The sequence below is a fragment of the Hyperolius riggenbachi genome, chromosome 4, assembly GCF_040937935.1.
Source record: "Hyperolius riggenbachi isolate aHypRig1 chromosome 4, aHypRig1.pri, whole genome shotgun sequence".
Taxonomy (NCBI): domain Eukaryota; kingdom Metazoa; phylum Chordata; class Amphibia; order Anura; family Hyperoliidae; genus Hyperolius; species Hyperolius riggenbachi.
The window spans coordinates 321,723,233-321,748,066 of NC_090649.1; the positions used below are offsets into that span (position 1 = coordinate 321,723,233).

Here is a 24,834-nt window from a genome sequence, read left to right on the forward strand (position 1 = left end):
AATAAACAGGAGCCATATGTAAGCATTTAAGGCTGACTTCACAAAAACTAGGGTAACAGTTGTCATGCATTGTACGTTTGACAGACTATTATTTATGATGTGGATCTTGTGGGCAGCCAGTAGTTTAAATCATTATCAGATGTGTAATCTTGCTTGCATGTAAGCTCCCATCAGTGAAGATATGGAATAGGAGTGTTGTCATCTGTTTTGAAAAATCATTGCATTTGTGTCAAATTTGATACATTTTAAACTTTCACATTATTAGTGATGTTAAATTAATATTTTCTTTTTTTCTCTCTCTCCTCTGTGGATGCTACTGCTGTTTGTCGAGGGTTCTTTGTAAGCCTCCCTTTTGTAGAGGACTACACTTTATTTTTTGATTTGCAGTTTTTACTCCTTTTTTTGTGGTGTTACTCTGATAGATGTATTTAGTGCTTGCTGGCAGAAGAAGAAGTACCTACTTCCCTTCTATCAGAGAGAAATTACATGGGATCATGGTGTCTCTGGTGTGCTGTGGTCCCATGGAAGATTGCCACTAGGATCCGTTGGGGATACTCAGGGCCGGATTTAGGGGCAGGCCCCCAAGGCAGGTTCCTAGGGCGCCATAATCCACCTGAAACTGAGGGGCGGCTGGTGACTGGCTGACCCCGAGAGCTACTCCGCAAGTCCGCACAGACATGGCCCCTACTATGCAGGCGGGAGCGAGCGGCTAGCACAGGCAGGACTCGGGAGGCTGCAGCGAGCGACTTGCTGTGATTGGGCAGCAGCCGCCCTGTCCCTCCCCTTCCACTCACCCAGAGCAGGAGCAGAGTCACTCTCACCCCTCCGCTTCCAGCGCCGAAGGTTCCGCTATCGCTCCAGCAACTGCCGGTGTGCATCTCTCCAGTCGGCGTCTTTCACATGTGACTCCAGTCACATGATGGGAATCGCCAACAGAGAGAGATGCACACCGGCAGCTGAACTTATATTATGGAGCGATAGAGGAACCATCAGACAGCGCTGCCAGCGGAGAGATGAGAGTGACTTTGCTCCTGCTGAGGGGGGGGAGGGAAGCTGCTGCTGCCGCACACTAAACGCTGCTCGGGGTGGGGAGGGACGGAACAAGGATGCACACATCGGCTCCTGTTCTGCTTGAGGGGAGGGTGGCCTCCTGCTGAGGGGGGAGGGAAGCTGCTGCTGCCGCACACTAAACGCTGCTCGGGGTGGGGACTCAGGGACGGAACAAGGATGCACACATCGGCTCCTGTTCTGCTGGAGGAGAGGGTGGCCTCCTGCTGAGGGGGGGAGGGAAGCTGCTGCTGCCGCCGCACACTAAACGCTGCTCGGGGTGGGAGGGATGGAACAAGGATGCACACATCGGCTCCTGTTCTGCTTGAGGGGAGGGTAGCCTCCTGCTGAGGGGGGGGGGGAGGGAAGCTGCTGCTGCCGCCGCACACTAAACGCTGCTCGGGGTGGGGGGGACGGAACAAGGATGCACACATCGGCTCCTGTTCTGCTGGAGGGGAGGGTGGCCTCCTGCTGAGGGGGGGAGGGAAGCTGCTGCTGCCGCACACTAAACGCTGCTCAGGGTGGAGGGGGGGCCTGAACAAGGATGCACACATTGGCTCCTGTTCTGCTGGAGGGGAGGGTGGAGAGTAGCATCTGGCACCCCAATGAAGGGGTCATCATCTGGGGGTGGGGGATGACACCTGAGTACCTATTCTAATGGGACACATACATACACCATCTATCTATACTGAGGGGGGCAGCACCTGACTACCTATACTAGGGGGGGGGGGCTGCACGTGACTACCTATACTAAGGGGGGGGGAGCACCTGACTACCTATACTAAGGGGGGCAGCACCTGACTACCTATACTAAGGGGGGCAGCACCTGGCTACCTATACTAGGGGGGCAGCACTTGACTACCGATACTAGGGGGGGCAGCACCTGACTACCTATACTAAAGGGGGGCAGCACCTGACTACCTATGCTAAGGGGGGGGGCAGCACCTGACTACCTATACTAAGGGGGGGCAGCACCTGACTACCTATGCTAAGGGGGGGGCAGCACCTGACTACCTATACTAAGGGGGGGCAGCACCTGACTACCTATACTAGGGGGGCAGCACCTGACTACATGAACATATTAAACCCCTCATTGCTGCCTGGGACCCTATTTTTTCGCATGGCTGTGCTCCGAGTCCTACGTACAAGTGTAACTGTACTGGGCATGCATGAGTATGGTCCTCACATTCCCGTTAGCACAAAGTCTCTTGAGCACAGAAGAAACAGGTATGCACAAAAAGTTTTGTTCATAGTATATGGACCATACTCGCACAGGCCCAGTACGGTTACACACAAACAGGAATGCAGCCACAAGGAAGAAGAGAATCCCAAAAAGCAGCGAGGGGTCTGAATATGCTCAGAAGATCCGAACACAGGAACAGTGGGAACCAGGGGGGGGGGGGGGGGGGGAGCGCTGGTGACAGTGGGCCTTGGGCGGTAAAAGGTACAAATCCGGCCCTGGGGATACTCTGGATGTGGCCAGGCTAAGTGGATCATAGAGGCGGGCAAGCATGTGGCATTACCAGATGTCACCTCTTCAAGTCAGAAGGCAGGGTATTTAGCACACATGTGCCAGCCTGCAGTCACAATAGGTGGCAGCACCGCTTCCCAGTGCCCTGGTTATAAATGGGTCAGTATGGAGCAAAACCGTGCAGAAATCCAAACTCAAACTTTGCAGCCTTAGAATCAGAATCGGTTTTATTTCGCCAAGTACAGCAGAGCTGTACTCGGAATTATTTGTGGTACACATGGCATAGGCATAGTATAGGAAGACAAGACGTACAACACAACACAAATGGTTGGAATTACAGTAATGGTATAGGTCTGACCCTCGGTAGTAACAGACCCGGTCATCAGTTAGTGTTCTTCCTGTCATGCAGGAACAGTCCAATACTAATAATAGTCATGACAATAATAGTAGTAATAATGATAATGATGATGGTGGCCCCCATACTGCCCAGGGCAGTGAGAACCAGGGCAGGCAGAGGTGAGAACTGGCTGGAAGGCCCCGCTCATAAGGTCTTTTGAGTTTCCTCAAGCTTGTATGCATTTGGGTTGTGGCTTCTGATTTCTCTTGAGAGCATTCCATACCTCCATTAACCATAAATTAACGTAGTGGGTGAAAGGATATAATGCATCCAAAAGCAAATCTTGTGCCATACCATTTGAGGGCAATTTTCTGTTTGCCACAGAATTAGAAAGAGTCAGTTTGTGCCAGATGAGCCGAGGAAGGAATTTCTGGGAAAGAACTAAGTCTATTCCAAAAATATTTTTTTCGTAATAAAAAAACTAATCAGTTTGGGGATTTAAAGCCCCAAAGTAAAAAATGGGGACTTTTAACAAAAAAAACGAAAGGAAATTATATTTAAGCTACTGAAAGAGAGAAATTGATGGACTTCCAACAGGGATGAAGTCACACCTGTGCCCAAGAACTAAGGATACACTTTTTTTTCCCCCACATGTTCCTGGTTCTGAACTTGCAAAAAATGTCACGAATTTTTAATATGAATAGTAACCAAGTTTATTAAAGTGAAAAAGCCCCAGCTACTCTTTCAGGTAGCTTTTATGGCTAATCTGGATCTTGCAGAAATGCATCTATATTTGACCATCTTTCATGATCATCTTAAAGGACAACTGAAGCGAGAGGGATATGGAGGCTGACATATTTATTTTCTTTTAAGCAATCCAAGTTGCCTGGTTATTCTGCTGATCCTAATGCTTTCATCTATAACCTTTTACCCTGAACAAGCATATGCAGATCAGGTGTTTCTGACAATTATTGTCAATTAGCTGCATTCTTGTTTCTGGTGTGATTCAGACATTACTGTAGCAAAACAAATCAGCAGGGTTGCCAAGAAACTGGCATTGTTTTAAAGACAATAAATATGGCAGCCTCCATATTCGTCTCACTTCCGTTGTCCTTTAAGTCCCTCACATTCACCATCAGATGAACAATATTCCACTTCCAATTTCACTTGCTTCCTTTTGACCTTTGTAGCTCATCACATTCTTATAAAGAACAGCCAAACCCATATGGTTCTCCATTAATCCTGTCATCAGTATGACAAAACCAGAGCTGGTGACAGTTTGCCAACGGGAGTAGTTTAATAAGGCAGCAAGGGACAGGTATCATTTATGGGTCGGGCCTGATTCTTGCTCCACACACTAGATGAAAGGCAGTTTCACAGCAATGATGAATTACACTGAAAGCAGATATGAAGCAATGGTTTGTGTTCACAGATTTGCTTTACTTCACAGGATGTGGGAAAAGATTCATTTTAAAGTCAGGATAAATCCATCAGTTTCACTTATAAAGGCCCGAACAGACTGAAACACGTATCTGCATGTGGAATGAAATGTTTGTAAAATGAAAAGCCAGAGGTGTTATTTAAGCCACAATTTCTGTCTGCACACCTACCTTACAATGGAATTACATTTACTTGGACTCTCCTTCTGACTGGAAGTGATGCGATGAAGATGTTTGATTTAAAAATAGATGATCTGTGGCTTGAGTGCATTGGTTTTTACTTCAGTTCAAGTTCAGTTTGATTTCTGTTCAGTGCCTTGTCCTCAGTTTGTGTCCCCTGCTTGCTGCCATTTGTTTATCTTGGACATTATGTGATGTTGCGCATAAACTGAAAACAGTTATGTGGAGTGCCTAGTACACATCATGCAATTTTCTGTCAGATAGACAGGTCGAAAAGAGTATTTCCGACAGGCCCGATCATCTTTTTTTCTGATAGATTGTCCGATCACTTCCATACAAAATTCGTTAAGAAAAATGATTGGAAATAATGGATTCGACCTGTCTATCTGCCAGGAAATTACATGAAGTGTACCATGCATAAAGCACTTCTATACTATATTAGTCAAGGTTTTTCAGCCTGAGAAATGACTGTCAACACCCTTAAAGAGGAGCTGTTAGGTATAAGGTCTCAGAGAAAATAGACATATATCAGTAGCTAAATATTGGCTGTACTTACATTACATATGCATTTCACTGTCCACGTTTGTACTTCACATAATTTTTATATAGTATTTGCAGAGAATGATGCTCCTGACAGCTCATGGCAGGTTCCATGTTTGTCTGTCTCCTATGAAGCCAAATGTGTCGTCATGTCCTGCCTGCTTCCTGATGATTCCACTCACAGAAAAGCTTGTACTGAATAACAGTACTGTGCAGTGAATATTAATTAGCCATGTGGCTAGGAACAATAGCGGACTCCTGCAGTGTACTCTGCCTGGAGATTTATCAGTGCTGTTAGCTGGACATGCTGTTGTAACTTGAGCCTACTTCTCACTAGCAGCCGAGGGGAGGGCCCCAGAATGCTTTGCTGTATGGTATGCGTCCTCTCATCCTTTTTATGGGCTTGGGAATACAGAGCCTTGCTGTCAGCACACATCACAGTAAGAGAGATTTTTAACTTCAGTATTGCCTTTTTGACTTCCTTCTAAACTGTTTAACACAGGAGAATAGAGGTTTAAATTAGCTTTTGCAGCCTGACAGTTACTCTTTAAGTGCCTAAGATTTTACGTACAGTGACACCTAGAAAATACAAATGTGTGAAATATACGCACACTAGAAGCTTTATGTTTTCGTATGTTTTCGTCACACATACTGTTTTTCTGGATAACCGTAAACAACTTTCATGGCTTCATACCAGAATGTAACAAGTGCATACATACCTTGACTGTGCGAACTTATGTCCTGTTCACATAGCCATGACCAAAGTGAATGAATGATACCTTTACCATGTTTTAACCCTCGTCCCAGCGGATCACATCTTTTAATATTGCAAAAGGATGGAAATTGGAGGAAGCCAGCTCTGAACTATAGGGTAGCTAGCAGGGCTGTGGAGTCGGTACAAAAATCATCAGACTCCTCAGTTTATGAAACTACCGTCTCCGACTCAAGGTACCCAAATTGCTCTGACTCCTCTACTCTGACTCCTAAGTGTAATACTTATCAGGGCTGTGGAGTTGTTGCAAAAATCATCTGACTCCTCAGTTTATGAAAACTCCCACTCCAAATACCCAAAAATTGCTCCAACTCCACAGCCCTGGTAGATAGGGTGGCACTGTCTGATAAATCCGGTGATTTCTTCCAGGGCTTTCAAACGTGTGTGAGAACATGCATTGTCGTGGTGGTGTAAAATTTCTACTAGAATTCCCTGGGTTGTCTGGAACGTGTTTTTATATTGTGATTGTGGAAATGCTACTGCATTGAATGTCATTTTATCGTGTTTTTTTCACGTGTAACAAACCAAGATCAAATCCCCCCCCTCAGCAACTTAATGCTCCATTATTTTAGAAGGCATTGTTTTATGTTCAGCATCTGAAAGCTGTAGGGCCAATAGTCTAGTTGTTATGTACCAGTCCTGTCAGATAATGCCATTAGCATTCTTCAACTCATCTTGACTGGTGTCTCTGGCTGGATGTCCAGAGTACAGCAAATTATGGAGCTTGCCAGTGAGTAACCATGCAACCTGTTGACAGCACTAATTCCATACACCGCATATAAACATTTGTGAATGTTCACCAGTTTTTCTCAGCTATCAATAGTTCAGTGACAGCTCTTCGTAAAAGCGGTCATCCCTAGACATTTTTACAGTTCACTACACCTCCTCTGTGTGGTGGAATTATTAAAATCTGAAGCATGTAGAATTGTATTTATTTCTAAAAAATGTTGAAATAAGTAGATGAGGTTGACACCAATTGCACCACAGGCTGGTAGTGCCAGTCTCTTCTAAGTGGTGGGCACTCATACAATACAGTAGTAGCTGAAAACGGATGAGGCACAAATCCACTGATTCCTCGTTTATTTAGCAATACAGCACAGCAGAGTGAAATGTGATACCAGCCTAGCAGCCATTTCATGGGTAGTCTCACTTCCTCAAAGACCACAAAAGTAATACTTTTTGCATCCCTTTTGGAGTTTTTGAGGAAGCAGGACTACCCGCAGAATGGCTCTTAGGCTGGTATCTCATTTCGCTCTCTTGGTACTGTCTGTGCTGGATTGAAACATAAATTAAGTCAGTGGATTTTTGCCTCACTAGTGTATGAGGAAATTAATGGTCAGTGTTTGAAGCTTTTGAGAGTTTTTGTCTTTACAAGGGTCTACTGTAACTGAGTTGCTACGTTGTTTTTTGTTTTTTTTAATTAGATCCGCTTTCAGCCAAATGACCACAAGACAATCAAAGAAACAGCAGATGAACTGAAAATTTTTGAAGGTATCAAACATCCAAATCTTGTCCGATATTTTGGTGTGGAGCTTCACAGAGTAAGTATGTTTGATTTAATGTGAAACCAAGTACATGCCCAATTTCATGTAATCAACATTACACTAATATCAGGCCTGCACCTTTACCTTTGAGAACCATGTTTTGCTTGATTCGTATATCAGTGTCTACATTCCAAAGAAAGTATAGAATGTGTTTTGTGTGACTGTATTGTGTTATAGGTAGGTTCCCTCATTTTATTCATAAGTTTTTGTGATAGAAACTGTCACAGAATTTTGACATCATATACTGTATATCTTTAAGTGGAGTTTTAAATCAAAATATGTTCTAGTAGTGCCAGGACTGTGGAAACAAGTACACATAGAACAGCAGCACTGGCTACACAGAGAAATTACTCAGGATTCTCCTTACCAAGTTTTGAAGCTATTCCCTTATCCCCACCACAAAGTCATAGAGAAGTCCATCTGCAGCAAACCATAACTATAGTTATGCTCCACATGTTATTTTCATTTATCTGTCATTTCAATGTGTCAGTTTAAAAGATATGGCTTTATGCTGGGGGGGGATACACGGTACGTTTCTGTACCGTGTATCGACCAGCTGATAATATTCAGCTGGCCCGATCAAGCCGCTCGACCCGCTCCCTCTCGATTCCCGCCTGCAGACAATGGCAGGGAATCGACCGCTAATAAGGAAGCGCCAGCAGAGGCGAGCAGTAATCGATCCGCGCGGACGAGCGGGGACGCTGCTGGGGTCGATCCGGCGGCTAATCGAGCCGGTGGTGGACCCGTGTATCCCCGGCATTAGACACTGTTGTCACTGTGAATTTGCTGCCTGCTTTGCTATAGTCACTTTTTAACTTAAAGGGAACCTGAAGTAAGAAGGATATGGAGACTGCCATATTATATCCTTTCAAACAATACCAGTTGCCTGGCATCCCTGATGATCTCTTTGGATGCACTAATGTCTGAATTAAATACGAAGCATGCGGCTAAGCCTGCCAAACTTCAGTCAGAAAAGTTTGATCAGCATGCTTGTTCAGAGTCTGTGGCTAAAAGTATTAGAGGCAGAGGATCATCAGGACAACCAGGCAATCTCATTTGTTTAAAAGGAAATACATATGGCAACCTCCATATCCCTCTCACTTCAGGTGTCCTTAAAGTTACATCTTCAAAGGGATCTGTCATTTCACAGACCCAAGTAAAAGAATAGCCAGGGTCTTATTAGAACTACTAATACACCCTGCAATGATCAGAACTTTTGAAGTCTTTGGTGTGAATGCCAGGCGGCACGTTTGGAGGAAACCAGGCACCGCTCATCGCCAGTCCAAAACCATCCCTACTGTGAAGCACGGTGGTGGCTGTGAGGATGTTTTCAGCAGCAGGAACTGGATGACTAGACAGGAAAAAGGAAAAGATGACTGCAGAGACTTCCTGGAGGAAAACCTGAACCAGAGCACTGTTGAACTCAGACTGGGGTGATGGTTTATCTTTCAGCAGCACAATGACCCTAAGTACACAGCTGAGATATCAAAGGAGTAGCTTCAGGACAACTCTGTAAATGTCCTTGAGTGGTCCAGCCAGAGCCCAGACTTGAATCTGAATGAACATCTCTGGAGAGATCTTAAAATGGCTGTGCATTGACGATTCCCATCCAGTTTGATGGAGCTTGATAGGTGCTGCACAGAGTAATGGGCGAAATTGGCAAAGGATAGGTTTGCAAGCGTGTGGCATCATATTCAAAAAGATTTGAGGCTGTAATTGCAGCCAAAGGTGCATCAACAAAGTATTGAGCAAAGGCTGTAAATAAGTATGTACATGTGATTTATCAGTTTTTTATTTCTAATAAATTTGCCAAAACTTTAAGTAAACCGTTTTCACATTGTTATTATGGGGTGTGTGTAGAATTCTGAGGGAAAACAAATTAATACATTTTGGAATAAAGCTATAACAAAATGTGAAAAAAGTGATGCTCTGTGAATACTTTCTGGATGCACTGCATGTAAAACAGCTGATTGAAAAAAACATGTAGACCCCATTACTTAGTCTTAGATAACTTGTAATCTGATAAGTATTTAAGCGCATGTCAAAGCTGAACTAGACTTGTTCAGAAGGATTTCCCAAAAGTTTGGTTTTGCTGTGCTTTCAGAATGGCTTCTAAAACCCAGCACAGTGAGAGCACAGTGAGAGATCTGTATCATGGCGACAATACAATCCCATTAAATATCTAGTGAAAAGTAAGATGCTTCTAAAGCTGACCATATACTAATTGATTTTCTCATTCGATTACTTGCAGATTCAATTTATTTGCTGGAAATCGATTCCCCAAAATTTCAGATCGATTTTTGATCGATTTTGACAAAAAAATCGCTCAAAATTATAGATCGGACAAGAGGGAAAATGTAAAACAATCAGGGGCAGGGCAAGAGCAGTGGCAGATTGATGGCCTATAGCTAGCCTAGTTCAATAGATTTTCAATAGATTCCCTGCTGGAATGTATTGGAAATTGATGTGCAATGTATGGTAGGAATCTATTCTTTCTGATTCGATTCTTTTCAGTAAATAGTCGATGATTTTGGAACATTGGGTGGAAATCAATAAGTGTATGGCCAGCTTTACTTGTCAGACAGTTTGCATTGTTTTCTGTACACTCCATGCAGTCTCCACACTGGAAAGATCAATGGGGATGATTTATCAACACAGGTGCACAAAATACTGGAGCAAGAGTGGAGCAGCTACTTAGATCAACCAATCCGATTTCAGCTGTTAAACGAGTGAAGAAATCAGACTGTTTGTTCTGGTCAGCTGCTCCACTTTGTTGTAGTTTTTCTGGCATCTGTCTTGATATGAGGTTTCACAGTGCAATTTACTACATATCTAGAAAATGCAGAGTAGGAGCCACACAAAAGACTAAACTAAGCAGCCCTTACATTGTGCAATGTTTCGAACAATGTTTTAGATGTTTTATCCAATAAACCCAGGGAACTGAGCAAAATGCCATGACTAACTTGTCCCCTGTCCCCACAGTTGAATAAATCTGGTCAAATTATTGAAAGAAGTTTGTTTAGAAAAATGTAGTAATTTTACAAAAAGCATTTAAGGGGACTGTAGTGGGGACTCATGTTTCACTGCACTGATTGGTAGAAAGCTAGCAATGTCAGCAATTCTATTTTCTTAAAGATTTTTAGTCACAGACTGTGTTTCCCCAAAAATAAGACTGTCTCATATTAATTTGTCCTTCAGAAGATGTGCTAGGGCTTATTTTCGGGGAGGTCTTATATTCTGGGGGGTAGCCAGATCTCCCTTTAGTATATAGCCAGATTCTTCCTGGCTATAGCTAAATCTCCTTATTATACAAACTGATCTCCGCCTGCCTGCCCGCCCGCTTTACCTCCTCCGTTCCCGCCCGACCGCTTTACCTAGGTTCCTGGCTCCCGGTCCCCTCCATTATGAAAGTCCGGATCCCCTGCTGCTTATCCCTCACATAATTCACCCCGCAGATTAGCAGTAAAGGCCGCTCATGTAGTCCAGTAAGCGCTGCCGTATACAGGAAGTGATCTCTGTTTACTTCCTGTATAGGGCGGCGCTGTTACTGGACTACATTGCTGACGTCACCGCTGATCTGCAGTTTGAATTATGTGGGGGATAAGCAGCAGGGGATCTGGACTTTCTTAATGGAGGGGACCGGGAGCAGAGAACTTAATGGGTAAAGCGGGCAGGAAGAGAGGAGATAAAGCGAGCGGACGGGGGGTCAGGGAGCTGGTCCCCAGTGCCGGCTGTGTCCCTGCCTAGTCCACTGCCACACTAGGTCTTATATTAGGAGGATGGCTTATATTTCGAGCATACTCGGAATATAAGCTAGGTCTTATTTTCAGGGTAGGTCTTAAATTCTGGGAAACACGGTATAACTGAAATCAGGTGGTGCAACATGGTAATACAGTCACTGCTCCTTGATCAATTTAAGATCAGGGAAGTATATGCCTGATGACTTGCCTGGTGCATAATGTATGGGTTTCTTACTGGAGGTATGTCACTGCAATACCTGGCCCTGACCACAACGTACAGACCACCAATTGGGGTCAAATGTGTGCCTAATTTAATTCAAATAAAATCAAACACAAAACTGTGTGACAGTTTTTGTTACTTTCCTGTGAAAGTGAAAACTAATATAGTGTTTTCCCCAATACCCAGGAAGAAATGTACATTTTTATGGAATATTGTGATGAGGGCACTTTAGAGGAAGTGTCTAGACTCGGCCTTCAAGAGCACGTTATTCGACTTTACACAAAGCAGATCACAATCGCAATAAATGTGCTTCATGAACATGGCATAGTCCATCGGGATATTAAAGGTAAGAGCCACCCGGCTACATTCTGTACTGTAGAGCTGCTGTTATATAGCTAGAATGTAACAGATCAAGGATAATAGTCTGCAGAACCAATTCACAGGGTGCTTTCAGGTTGCTAAGTGATTTGCAACAGTATTCACCATAAGTGCTGTGCCGTTTCATAATTATGAAGCACTTCTGAAGGTTGCAATAAGCATACTATTCAATTTGTCCTTGTGTTTTAAGACTGAAGTGCTACGTTTACTTTATACTGTAGATATGAATGATATGTATTTGAAGTATTAAAGTGGATGTGTACTCATCCTGCTTGCCTTTGTTGGTAAATAAGGAGGATTTTTTGGGATAAAGCGCATAAGACTTGGGACTTAATTCTTGCTGAAAGCGGACCTAAACCAAAAACAAGCATTTAATGCAGTGGTAATATAATAATAATATCCTTTTCTGTAGAAGTGTGATGCCATAACCTGCATTTTAAAAAGTTGCCCATAAGCCATGCCCCCTGAGTGGCATGCTGCCTTGGCAGTGCCTGCCCCCTGCACACAACATTGGTGTGCGTATTTAAAGTATACCTAAGGTAAGCACAATGGTATGTCTATGCTGGATCCACAAACCTCTGTGCGTTGTGCATTACCCACCATGTTCCCCTCTGGTCCCTGAAATCACTGCTTGAAAAATTGGACTTTTGGCAAAAGTAAAATTTTCAGACAGGAAAAAAGGAAGCATGCAGCTATTTTCCCTCCTAGAGCCCTCCAATTTCTTCCTCTTCCCACCCTATTCACTCACCTTAAGGGGTGGGGAAGAGGAAGGAATAGGTAGGGGTATCGTAGCAAGTCTGCTTCTTCCTGTCTAAAAAAAATTGACTTCAGCCAAAAGCAAGATTTTACAAGGTGTGATCCTGGAGAACGGGTAGAACGAGAAGAGGAACGGACAATGCTCAGAGGGATGTAGATCCAGTATAAGCAAACTTCGATAGCTTTGCTTTTGGGTCAAGTATCCTTTAAAAGTCTTTTATAGACTTTTCAGACACTTGCCAGTAGGCAATATATCTCACCCCTGATTAGCTACTTTTGAATACCTCTGCGACCATTCCTCCTACGTACTGGAACCCTGGTAACTGCTACCAACCTACTCATATTTCCCACATGTGATGCCATTCCCATAGGTACACAGACAGTGAGTGAAAGTGTCTGTAGCCTCGGAGCATGCTGGCCTAAATGTAGGAGGCACAGGGATGAAAGAGGGGCACATCAGTGAAAGCCCCCCTGCACAAATGTAAATAGTGGGAGGCACTGGGAATGGACAGTAAGGTTTCTCAGATGCAGCCTTTACTCTCAGATGCAGCCTTTACTTCACTGTTCACAGAGCTGTAACAAGAGATTCTACCTCTGATGATAAAAATGTATTGTTTTAAGTTGACTGTCAGTTTAATTTTGTATATTGCTAGGGTTAATGGTAAACATTTTTTCAGCTTAACATCTGTCTTTCTGTGTGGTTATAAAAAAAATAATCACCCCACTGTTGTTGACATCCCATTCACAGGTGCAAACATATTTCTTACTTCTTCTGGACTAATAAAGCTGGGAGACTTTGGGTGCTCCGTGAAGCTGAAGAACAATGCACAGACTATGCCAGGAGAAGTAAATAGTACGCTAGGGACTGCTGGTAAGATTATTATTGTAGAAATGACAGCACTCTGTCACTGTTAGCAACATTACAAACCTAGCCCGGAAAATACAGAGGAATTAAAATATTTTGCAACAATAGCATGGCTTTTGATGTCAGAAGAACCTCTATTAGCATGCATACTAATTAAGGTAAATGGAATTCTATCATAGCTTACTGTACTTAGATGCAGTAATCGCCTGTGTTTCACAATCAACTTCCACTATTTCTTGAAATAACCCCTAATCATAGCTGACAATGCATTACTCTGATTGGCAACTAATGATTTGTTTACATAATCCAACTAATCAAAGTGGTGCAATTGCCAGCTGTGATTGGCATTCGACTGGTTTTACATCTTAGAAGGGAATAGCTGCTCTGAACTAAAAACAAACAAAACCGAAAGCCCGTTTTTAACAAAAAGTAACATTTTCCCACGACTAAACACTCCCTTCAGCTTCAACATATTAGCCACAACATAAGAACTATGGTAATATAGACACATTGATAAAAAGTTACTTAAGGAGATAACCTCTGTGACTGTCTGCCTGACCCAGGCTCAGGGTGAAAAAAAGATGCAGCAAGCGGTAATCCCGAGCCTCGGTCGGGGTAGCGGCTGGGCGGAATATGCAGAGCATTTCACCTTCCCCGAGATCTGAACACTTATAGCCAGACTTCTTTGGGTCCTCTGAGGCTCTTCATCCCTCAGGTGAGATCGCCGTTTGTCACGTGGGGACAGGCGGTGATCTCACCATAGAGGTAGACTGCCACCTGGATGACAGGAGGAAGAATTGCAGCGCTGGATCTCAGGGAGGTGAGTAATGTGTAGGGGCTGCTGCAGATCGCTATTGTGTATGATTTTTACTGAATTTTAAGGTCTAAAAGCTTATGAAAAAATTGTACTGCTTTTAGACCCTAAATCCAGAAAGAATCATACCGCCAAGGAGGTTCATAGACTGTATTTCTCTATGGCCATCAGTTGCTGTACATTTGCTGTTGCCATAGACGCTGCTCAGATTGATCTTTCAACACTAATTTCAGTTGATAAGACTGATCAAACACATCACTGAGGCCCCGTTCACACCTAGAATTGCAAAATGCTAGCGATTACCACTAGCGTTTTGCGGGAGTGATTTTTCCGTGTTAAACACGAAACAATCACTGGATGAAGTAGCGTTTTGTGGGCGATCGCGATTAGCGGTTCTATACATGCTAATTGTGATCGCTCTGGAATCGATGGCAAAAAGCTGCATGTAGCGCGTTTGCCGCTAACCACAAAATGCCGCGATGTGAGAACACTGCCATAGGATTACATGGGCTAGTGGCTTGCGTTGAGCGGGAATCGCGCGATTCCCGTTCAAGTGTGAGTGAGCCGTGAGAATTGTTTTTCTGCAGGATTCAGTGCCTGTGAGCAGCTCTGTAAGCATAGCAGACAGTTTTTTTTCCCTCATAACGGGACTAACCGAATGAGCTTGGTTATCTAATGCTATATATGTAATAGCAGCCCTGGGCTTTGTGATTTTTACACAGAGACAAGTGCGAGTATGGACAACAAAGAGTATGAAAATATGTTTATGTTCAATACTATGCCAGACGTTAATTCTACTCCCCATTAGGGCTCACTAAATTTAACTAGTTAATATTACTGTATTTTGCGGTTCATGGAAGCAGATTTGCAGACTGTGAATGTGTCACAATATTTTACAAAGTGTGATAAGAAGCAGCTTTTGCACTTATTTATACTGTTAGTCAAGTCACTCTGTGTGACATATTTCATTTATTGCATCTCTACGACTGATATGCAGTGTTTATTTTGTATAACAGAAATATAATATGTACCCATATTTCTGCAGCTTACATGGCCCCAGAAGTTATTACAAGAGCAAAAGGAGAAGGGCATGGACGGGCAGCAGATATCTGGAGTTTGGGTTGTGTGCTGATTGAAATGATCACTGGAAAGGTGAGAAAGATGACACCCTTATCAATCAGCATAGTCGGATAAACGGAACTTTTAAACTAACGTATTGAAGGAGGAGCATGTAGAGTTAAGGTTGCTATACATCTAGCGATGTATGGGCAGATTCGACCAAGAGACAAATCTCGAAACTGATCAGAGAGAGATCTGTCAGCTGCCCATATACCACAGGCCAATTCCTGATCAATTTCATGCTGAAATTGATCCAGAATTGGCCTTGTGCGTCGTCCCGATGCTGTGCCCTCTAATGTAAATTTCCCCTTGTGCCCCGTGTAAAGTATACATTACCTGTCCGCGGCCTCTGCTTGTCCACCGCTGGCTTCCGGGATTCATCCTCTGCATACACGCACGCTCCACGTGGTGTAAGGGTGCGCATGTGTGAGGTCACACGGAGCGTGCGTGTATAAAGAGAGGGTTGCGCCCGGAGCAGCGGAGGGACACGCGCAGGCCTCGGACAGGTAATGTATACTTAACACTGGGCACAGGGGGACATTTACATTAGGGGGCACAGCGTTAGGGGTTTCATTGTGTTTGTCGAGCGTCAGGAAATTGCACTGCGTTCCTGCCACGCACCCAATCGCCCAAGTCGGCCGAACATCTTGCAGTATGCTCGTCCCGAAATTGGTCACATTGTCAATCAGGCATGCACTTGGCGGCATCGATTTTCTTCTGATGCAATGATTAGCACAATCTGGACAGAATTTTTGTTAAATTAAAGGTGGCCATGCATCAGGCGCCTTGGCGGCCGACTGACCATCCAATTCAATTATTATAATCAAATTGGATGGTCAGTCGGCCGCCAAGTCACCTGATGTATGGCCACCTTTAATTTAACAAAAATTGTGTCCAGATTGTGCTAATCATTGCATCAGAAGTCCCTAACCCAAGTGATTTCAGGGACTTGCAGGCTTTGTTGGAATAGATGCATTGGTGTTCTATGACATCCAAAATAAAATGTATTGTGTCCCCCTCCTACAACTAAGAAAACACATTTCAGGTGTGTTTCAATGCATTTGACTACAAACTGTTGACGTCTGTATGATGGCAAAGAAGAGCTAGGTACACCCTCAATTCACAGAAGAATCTCTGCTGGTAGCTTTTCTTTCATTAAAAGCTGGAAGAGGCAGACCAATTCCTAGAGGCCTGTATTCAGTTTCATCTAGGGATTTGGTGCTCTCTGGCAAGATTGGAATGGATTTGGATTTAAATTTTATTAAAGGTACTTGCATAGACTTTGTGGTATGTACACTTGGCAGTAGTGTGAATTGACTATTGCAAGTCTTGACAAGTTCTTTTTAAAAGTAAACCTGTTTCAAGAGAAGCAAAGCTTCATAGCTGACCTCTTTCTGGAAATGCTTGTGTAGTTGTAATGCAGATTATCTAGGTGAGTCACACCTCATGTGTAAGGAAAGTAAGAGAATGCCTAAACACTCTCCCACGACGTTCCCTGTTTCATTACTTTCAGCTCTGTGATGCTGCTAGACCCCAAATGGGTACTTCAGGGGTCTGCATTAAGCCTTCCGAGCTGGAACTTCTGGTACTAAACAAAGACACATCTAAACAAATATCGAGATATTATTCAGCTTTGTCACTTAAATCAGGTTTTCAGAGATTTGAAATCACTAAATCCAGATGGCAGTCCGAGTTTTGCCTATTTACTACAGCAGATTGGGTAGAGGTCGAATCCAGTTATATGTCTAGTGTGATCAGCGCTAATGATAAATTAATTCAAATTAAATGGCTACACCAAATTTACTTTACTCCCCTAAAATTATCAAAAATGGGGTGTGGTATCAGTTCGGAATGCAATAAACGCAGACATCCGGAGGCAGGATTTATACACTGTGTATGGGAATGTGAACCGGTCCAGAGATTCTGGTCCCAGGTTACTCAGTTTCTTGCTGAGATCTTGCAGAGACCAGTTGATCTTTCCCTTCAAGGCCGTAATGTTGAGCATCATTGATAATGTCACCTGTGGTAGACATAAACAACTATTTCTCAGGTTAGCGTTTTTTTACGCAAGAAAAAGCCTACTATTCAAGTGGAAATCTTCGACTGCCCCTTCTTTGAATGACTTTAAGGACTTGGTCAATAAGAACTTGCCACTGTATTGCCTTACTTATCAGACACGAGGGCATCCATCTAAGTTTGATAAGGTATGGGGTCAATGGGTTGACAAATCTTGCTCTGTGGTTCCTCACCTGGACATTACTGTTAAGGGGCCCATACACCTAACGATTTTCCCGCTGATATACGGTCGATTCGATCACAGTGATCGAATCGGCTGTGAAATCGCCGCGCACACCGCTGACAGAACGATCGGTTTCCATCCAAAATTGATTGTTCCCGTCGATCCGTCCTTGCGGAAGATTTTTCTCGTTCGCCGGTGGGTCGGGAGTGCGTCAATAGCGACGTTCGAATGCCCGACGACCGACGCAATACAGCGGGTATACATACCTGTTCCGGCCGGCGCGAGTCACCGCTGCTTCTTCTCCGCACTGGGCTCCAGGGCTGCAGCTACACAGAATTTCCTGTCCCGGCAGGAAGCTTAAACAGTAGAGCGCCCTCTACTGTTTAAACTTCCCCTGGACAGGAAGTTCAGTAGCTGCAGGAACGGTCTGGAGCCGGAGCGGAGAAGAAGCAGCAGTAACAGCAGGGACTCGCGCCGGCCGGAACAGGTAATGTATGAGGGGGGGGGAGGTTGGGCGGCAGCTCCACAGATTGTGATCGGTTTCAGGCTGAAATCGATTCACAATCTGTTTGCAGTAAAGGTGGCCATATGATTCCTCTCTGATCAGATTCGATCAGAGAGGGATCTATCTGTTGGTCGAATCTGATGGCAAATCGACCAGTGTATGGCCACCTTAAGTGTCTCAGATATACACCTGTAATGTTTACCTACCTGGTTGTTCATAATGTCTCTGGTTTATGTATATTTTATGTTATCACCCTTCTGGTGCATGTGTATCTATATCTATCTATCTATCTATATCTATCTATATCTATCTCTATCTATATATATATATATATATGTCTATATATATATATATATATATATATGTCTATATATATATATATCTATGTATATATATATATATATATCTGTATATATATATATCTCTATCTACATATATATATATACATATGTATGTGTGTGTGTGTGTGTGTGTGTGTGTGTGTGTATATATATATATATATATATATATATATATATATATATATATATATATATATACGGTTGCTGGTCATTTTGTTTCCTGCGTTTGGGCCTCACAGGTTTTGGGTGTTGTAGGGATTGGGGGGGGGGGGGGGGGGTTAACTGGATATGTTTTGTATTTTCTTGTTCAAAATTTCAATAAAAATTCTCTTTTGAAATAGAATGCCTAAACACTTTAACTCCGAACTTAGGCCAGACAAGTAGGCGTTGTATCCAAGAGATCTTAATTGCAGGAAAGAAACACATTTTATAAAGAGATAAATATTGGAATCTTCTATATTTTTGTCTGGACAGAGGTCTGTTCCTATAGGACACCTCTGATTCTGAGCAAAGCATGATATGGTGGGTTTGGATAGGTCAAACAGCAACAGTTAGTGCTACAGTGTAGGATAGTGCTGTTGCAGTAACCTTTAAATATTTTGTGTCCAGTTCTTCTAGAAACCAGAATGAACACTTATCCAAGCTTACCATGGGAACTTCTGGTTCTCGCCGTCAGGTGCCAAGTTTCTTGTATCCTCTGTTAGTATTCAGAAATGTTTTCAATTTAAACCATGGGTAACCATCTGTGCTCACAATCATGCATGCAGCCACCTGTAACGCACACAGCGATAAAGAAAAATGCTGAAGAGAATAGAAATGGAGGATATTAGTTGTAAGGATCTCCACATTTGAGTTGCTTCCTACATTATCTCACACCACTCTGCAAATAAGCATACACTTGATACATTTAAATTTGAATTCTAGACAGGTTGCAGTTAGGGTTCTTACTTAATCAAGTTTTTATATTAAAAATGTCTTTAACATGATTGAAAAAAAGGTGGGGGGAAAGGCGGCGCGTCCCTAAACACATGTTGCAATTGAATGGTTAATCGCACAGGCATACACCGCCTCTGCCAGACTGAAAAATGCATACCCTGCATCCTAGACAAATGCTAACATTTATTAAACTAGGAGGAACTTTAGCTTCCAATATGGTTTGCATGCAAAGTATATTATACTAGACTAGAAAGTTAAAAAACAGTCTGACAGAGGCGGTGTATGCCTGTGCGATTAACCATTCAATTGCAACATGTGTTTAGGGACGCGCAGCCTTTTCCCCCACCTTTTTTTAACTTTGTAACTATGTAACTGTCAGGTTAGCTGCTCCCAGCCCCTCCTCCTGAGTTTCCTGTTTGCATAATAAGTAGTAGCAGATTTGCATATGATTTGCATCTGAATTGAATGCAAAGTGTGCAGAAAATCTATATAGGTGCTTCACACTGAGCTGGTGGTCATTTCAGATGCAGCCTTAGTGGTATGTGCTGGCGTTCTCCTCGCTCTTTAACATGATTGCCCCAACTAAAACACTGCATCCCCACGGCTGAAATCTAACTAAATCCCCCCAAACTCCCCGGGGCACACTGCGGGGAGCGCTTCCGTGAGAGGCAGAGCTTTCGGCTGCAGCTCTGCCTCTACACGAGTCTATCAGCACGTATCTCCGCCTCTCCCCTCCCCTCTCAGTGAAGGAAGACTGAGAGGGGCGGGGAGAGGCAGAGATACGCGCTGATAGACGCGTGGAGAGCCAGAGCTGCAGCCGAAAGCTCTGCCCCTCACGGAAGCGCTCCCCACAGTGTGCCCCGGGGAGTTTGGGGGAATTTAGTTAGATTTCCGCCGCAGGGATGCGGTGTTTTAGTTAGGGCAATCATGTTAAAGACATTTTTAATATAAAAACTTGATTTTAATGAGACTTTAGAGTCTCTTTAAAGGATACACGGGGTGTCATAGTGAAATAGACATGTATATGCACAGTGCCAAGCACACAAATAACTATGCTGTGCTACTCTTTTTCTTTCTCTGCCTGAAAGAGTTAAAAATTAGGTTTGCAAGTGACAGTTTCTGTCGGGACCGGTTTGGACTATAGTGTAATCCTCACTGAGGAATTACAGCCATAAAACACTTTCCTGGCACAAAATGGCTTTTAAGAGGAGGAAAGAGATAAAAATGGTTTATAGATTTTAGCTCTGGCACACTTCAATACTGTAAGGGCTCTTTCACAGTGCGATAGTTCATAAAATTCATAAACGCAAACTAACGCACAGCAGCACAAAGTATGTGTGACATTCACAGTGCTCACGTTGCAGTGTGTGTAACGTGTAGCAATATTTAGAAAGTGCTGCATGCTGTGCGTTGTCTGCCTTATTAGCTACGTTGGACTGTTTGCACATGCTCAGTAATGTTTTCTATTTTTTTTTTTAAAAATGTGGCGCATGCGCTGTTTTCGTTCTATCAGTATGTGATGAAAAGTACGCATCAAGAGATGCATAACGCAGTTCAATATAACGTCCAACTTCAAAACTAACATGCGTTGCGTTAGGGGCACGTTATGCAACCTTAACGTCGCATCAAACGCAACGTCTTAGTGTGAAAGAGCCCTCAATGTGTCATTGAACAGAGACAATGAAACAGTAAAAACTTAAAAAGTATATTTAAAAAATAACTGTGGGATATCTAAAAAATAAATAACTAAGTGGAGGAGGATATATAAAATTGAACACACACACACACACTCACACACACACTCACACACACACACTCACACACACACTCACACACACACACACACACACACACACACACACACACACACACACACACAGAGACACACACACACACAGAGACACACACAGACACACACACAGAGACACACACACACACACACACACACACACAGACACACAGAGACACACACACAGAGACACACAGAGACACACACACAGACACACAGAGACACACACACAGACACACAGAGACACACACACACACACACACACACAGAGACACACACACAGAGACACACACAGAGACACACACAGACACACACACACACTCTCACACACACACACACACACACACACACAGAGACACACACACACACAGAGACACACACAGACACACACACAGAGACACACACACACACACACACACACACACACACACACACACACACACACACACACACACACACTAGTGTTTGGGTGCTAGAGGTTCCAAAAGCTCTTCCCAATGTAATGCTATGGGGTTTTTTTTTTACAAAACCTCATTGCCCCAGTGTGCACAGACACATAGGATAGCATTAGCAGCTGATTTAAAAACTCAAAACGCTCAGAAAAACTCCTCTGGTGTGCACCAGGCCTTAGAGCAGATAATCACAGCTCTGTCTCCCATGCATCTCTTAGCAAAAGCAATTTCAAAGCTTGTGTATTAATAAGTGATATTCCTTTTGTTTTAGCGGCCATGGCATGAATATGAACACAACTTCCAGATCATGTACAGAGTTGGGATGGGACACAAGCCTCCCATGCCAGATAGAATAAGCCCAGAAGGAAAGGATTTCCTTTCTCACTGCATGGAAAGTGAGCCAAAGGCACGATGGACAGCTAGTCAGCTTCTGGACCATCCATTTGTCAAGGTTTGTGAACATTCTGATATATGCTTAAACTTGTTTTACCGACTTCATTTACTATAACCAACATGTATTGCTACTAGTACAGACTGAAAAATGGTGAAGTCTTCTTGTCCAAGAGCAGCAGCCTACACAGCCCGCTACCCAGCCCTGAACAACTGACCTCTTTGTACAGCTACATAACACACACTGGACATCTGAAGTGAGAGGGCTATGGAGGCTGCCATTTGTATTTCCTTTTAAAGAGACACTGTATGAAAAGAAAAGCCCCTGGGGAGGTACTTACTTCGGGAGGGGGAAGCCTCTGGATCCTAATGACCCCCGGTCCTCCTCTGTTCCAGCGTGGTCTGCCCGGTGCTGGGCTCCAGGATCATCACAATCCTGTGTGAGCCTCACGCAGGTGTAGTGGCAGCTTTCGTTCTGACTCAGGCGTAAATAGCAGAGCCCGATTGGATCCACTCTACTGCACAGGCACATGCGGATCCGATCAGGCTCTGCTATTTCTGCCTGAGCCCAAACGAAAACTGCTACTGTGCCTGCGTGAGGCTCTCGAAGGATTATTTTGAGCCTGGCAGGATCTTTGGCGGCTGGCAGCGTGAGGATGGGGATCCCTCATGAGGATCCAGAGGCTTACCCCTCCCAAGGTAAGTACCCCCCCAGGTGCTCCTTTTATTTTTCCTTACAGATCCTCTTTAAACAATGCACACTGCCTGACTGTCCTGCTGATCCTCTGCCTCTAATATTTTTAGCCACAGACCCTGAACCAAGTATGCATATCCGAGGTTTCTGAGTTGAGTGTGACTGGATTAGCCACATACTTGTTTCTGCTGTCCCATGTGGTTTGGTGGGCAGAGGGCCCCAACAATCACACTCACCAGGTGGTATACCTTTGCAGGACAGGCCCTGCTCAAACCCCACGCAACAGTCACACACCACGCTTACACTGTAGCATCTCCAGACTGATAGCTCAAGGGGGTTGACAAGTTGAAAATCTTTGCAACAGGCAGCTGCACTGGATATAGCGGTCAATCACAGGACAGGGAGTCACAGAACTGTTGGCAACAGCATTGTGTTTGAGTGTCACACCACTCCTTGAACCACTAGTGACCAATCAGCTGGCAGACATCCGCATAATCTTCAGGTACCCAATATAAACAGTTCAGAGAATGAAGTCACAGCACAAGTTGGTGCCCTGGCATCTCGAAACAGGATTGCCCTTGCGTGCATTGCAGCAGTCCGATTGTTAGAGTGCTCATACACATCCACGTCTTCCAAACCATGTGGGCAGCCGGTAGGCTCCGCCTACATGTTTTTGCCTGGGATGCCAGACTTGCACTATGGCAGAGAGCATATTACATGCAAAAATAATTAAAAAAACATTCAGAGAATTTTCGTACTAACTGATTTAATTTAGCACATCCTGGAAATCTCCTTTAAAGGGAAGCTAGAGTGAGAGGTTTATGGAAGCCGCCATATCTGTTTCCTTTTAAACAATACCACTTGCATGGCATCCTGTTTATTGTTCATGCATCAGTGGTCTCTGAATCACACACCTGAAACAAGCATGCAACTAATCTTGTCAGATTTTTGTCAGAACATCTGATCTGTATGCTTGTTTAGGGTCTATGGCTTAGTGTATTATGCTGGACATACACCGCTCGTTTTTGTTTTCTCGATTCTCCCGCTCGATCGTTTCTCTGCTCGATTCAGCAGTCAATTCTCTTACCTTCCACTCGTTTTTCTTATCTTTTTCCATTCACTGCAATCAGGAATCAAGTGGCGAAACAATCTAGTGGGAGATCGGACATGTCGTAAATGATCTATCGAGCCGTCTTAATGGCTCAAAAACGAGCCCTGTATGTCCAGCATTAGAGGCAGAGGATCAGCAGGACTGCCAAGCAACTGGTGTTGTTCAAAAGAAAATACATATGGCAACCGCTACAGTGGTTTGCAAAAGTATTCGGACCCCCTTGAAGGTTTCCACATTTTGTCATATTACTGCCACAAACATGAATCAATTTTACTGGAATTCCACATGAAAGACCAATACAAAGTGTTGTACACGTGAGAAGTGGAACGAAAATCGTACATGATTCCAAACATTTTTTTTACAAATAAATAACTGCAAAGTGGGGTGTGTGTAATTCTTCAGCCCCCTTTGGTCTGAGTGCAGTCAGTTGCCCATAGACATTGCCTGATGAGTGCTAATTACTAAATAGAGTGCACTTGTGTGTAATCTGTCAGTACAAATACAGCTGCTCTGTGACGGCCTAAGAGGTTGTCTAAGAGAATATGGGGAGCAACAACACCATGAAGTCCAAAGAACACACCAGACAGGTCAGGGATAAAGTTATTGAGAAATTTAAAGCAGGCTTAGGCTACAAAAAGATTTCCAAAGCCTCGAACATCCCACGCAGCACTGTTCAAGCGATCATTCAGAAATGGAAGGAGTATGGCACAACTGTAAACCTACCAAGATAAGGCTGTCCACCTAAACTCACGGGCCGAACAAGGAGAGCGCTGATCAGAAATGCAGTCAAGAGGCCCATGGTGACTCTGGACGAGCTACAGAGATCTACAGCTCAGGTGGGGGAATCTGTCCATAGGACAATTATTAGTCATGCACTGCACAAAGTTGGCCTTTATGGAAGAGTGGCAAGAAGAAAGCCAGCCATTGTTAACAGAAAAAAAGCATAAGAAGTCCCGTATGCAGTTTGCCACAAGCCATGTGGGGGACACAGCAAACACGTGGAAGAAGGTGCTCTGGTCAGATGAGACCAAAAAGGAACTTTTTGGCCAAAATGCAACGCTATGTGTGGCGGAAAACTAACACTGAACATCACTCTGAACACAGCATCCCCACTGTCAAATGTGGTGGCAGTATCATGCTCTGGGGGTGCTTCTC

The 24,834-nt window shown here is 43.8% G+C and overlaps 1 protein-coding gene across 7 annotated transcripts in view; it reads left to right on the forward strand.

Annotated features, from left to right (window-relative positions):
- Positions 1–24,834, forward strand: part of MAP3K4 (mitogen-activated protein kinase kinase kinase 4) — a 222,110-nt gene that overhangs the window by 192,286 nt on the left and 4,990 nt on the right. For all 7 annotated transcript variants that reach the window (XM_068231736.1, XM_068231739.1, XM_068231735.1 and 4 more), the window contains 5 exons: positions 7,211–7,327; positions 11,477–11,636; positions 13,173–13,295; positions 15,149–15,255; positions 21,756–21,935. In XM_068231736.1, the coding sequence (XP_068087837.1) occupies positions 7,211–7,327; positions 11,477–11,636; positions 13,173–13,295; positions 15,149–15,255; positions 21,756–21,935 (687 nt within the window). The remainder of the gene's footprint in view (positions 1–7,210; positions 7,328–11,476; positions 11,637–13,172; positions 13,296–15,148; positions 15,256–21,755; positions 21,936–24,834) is intronic.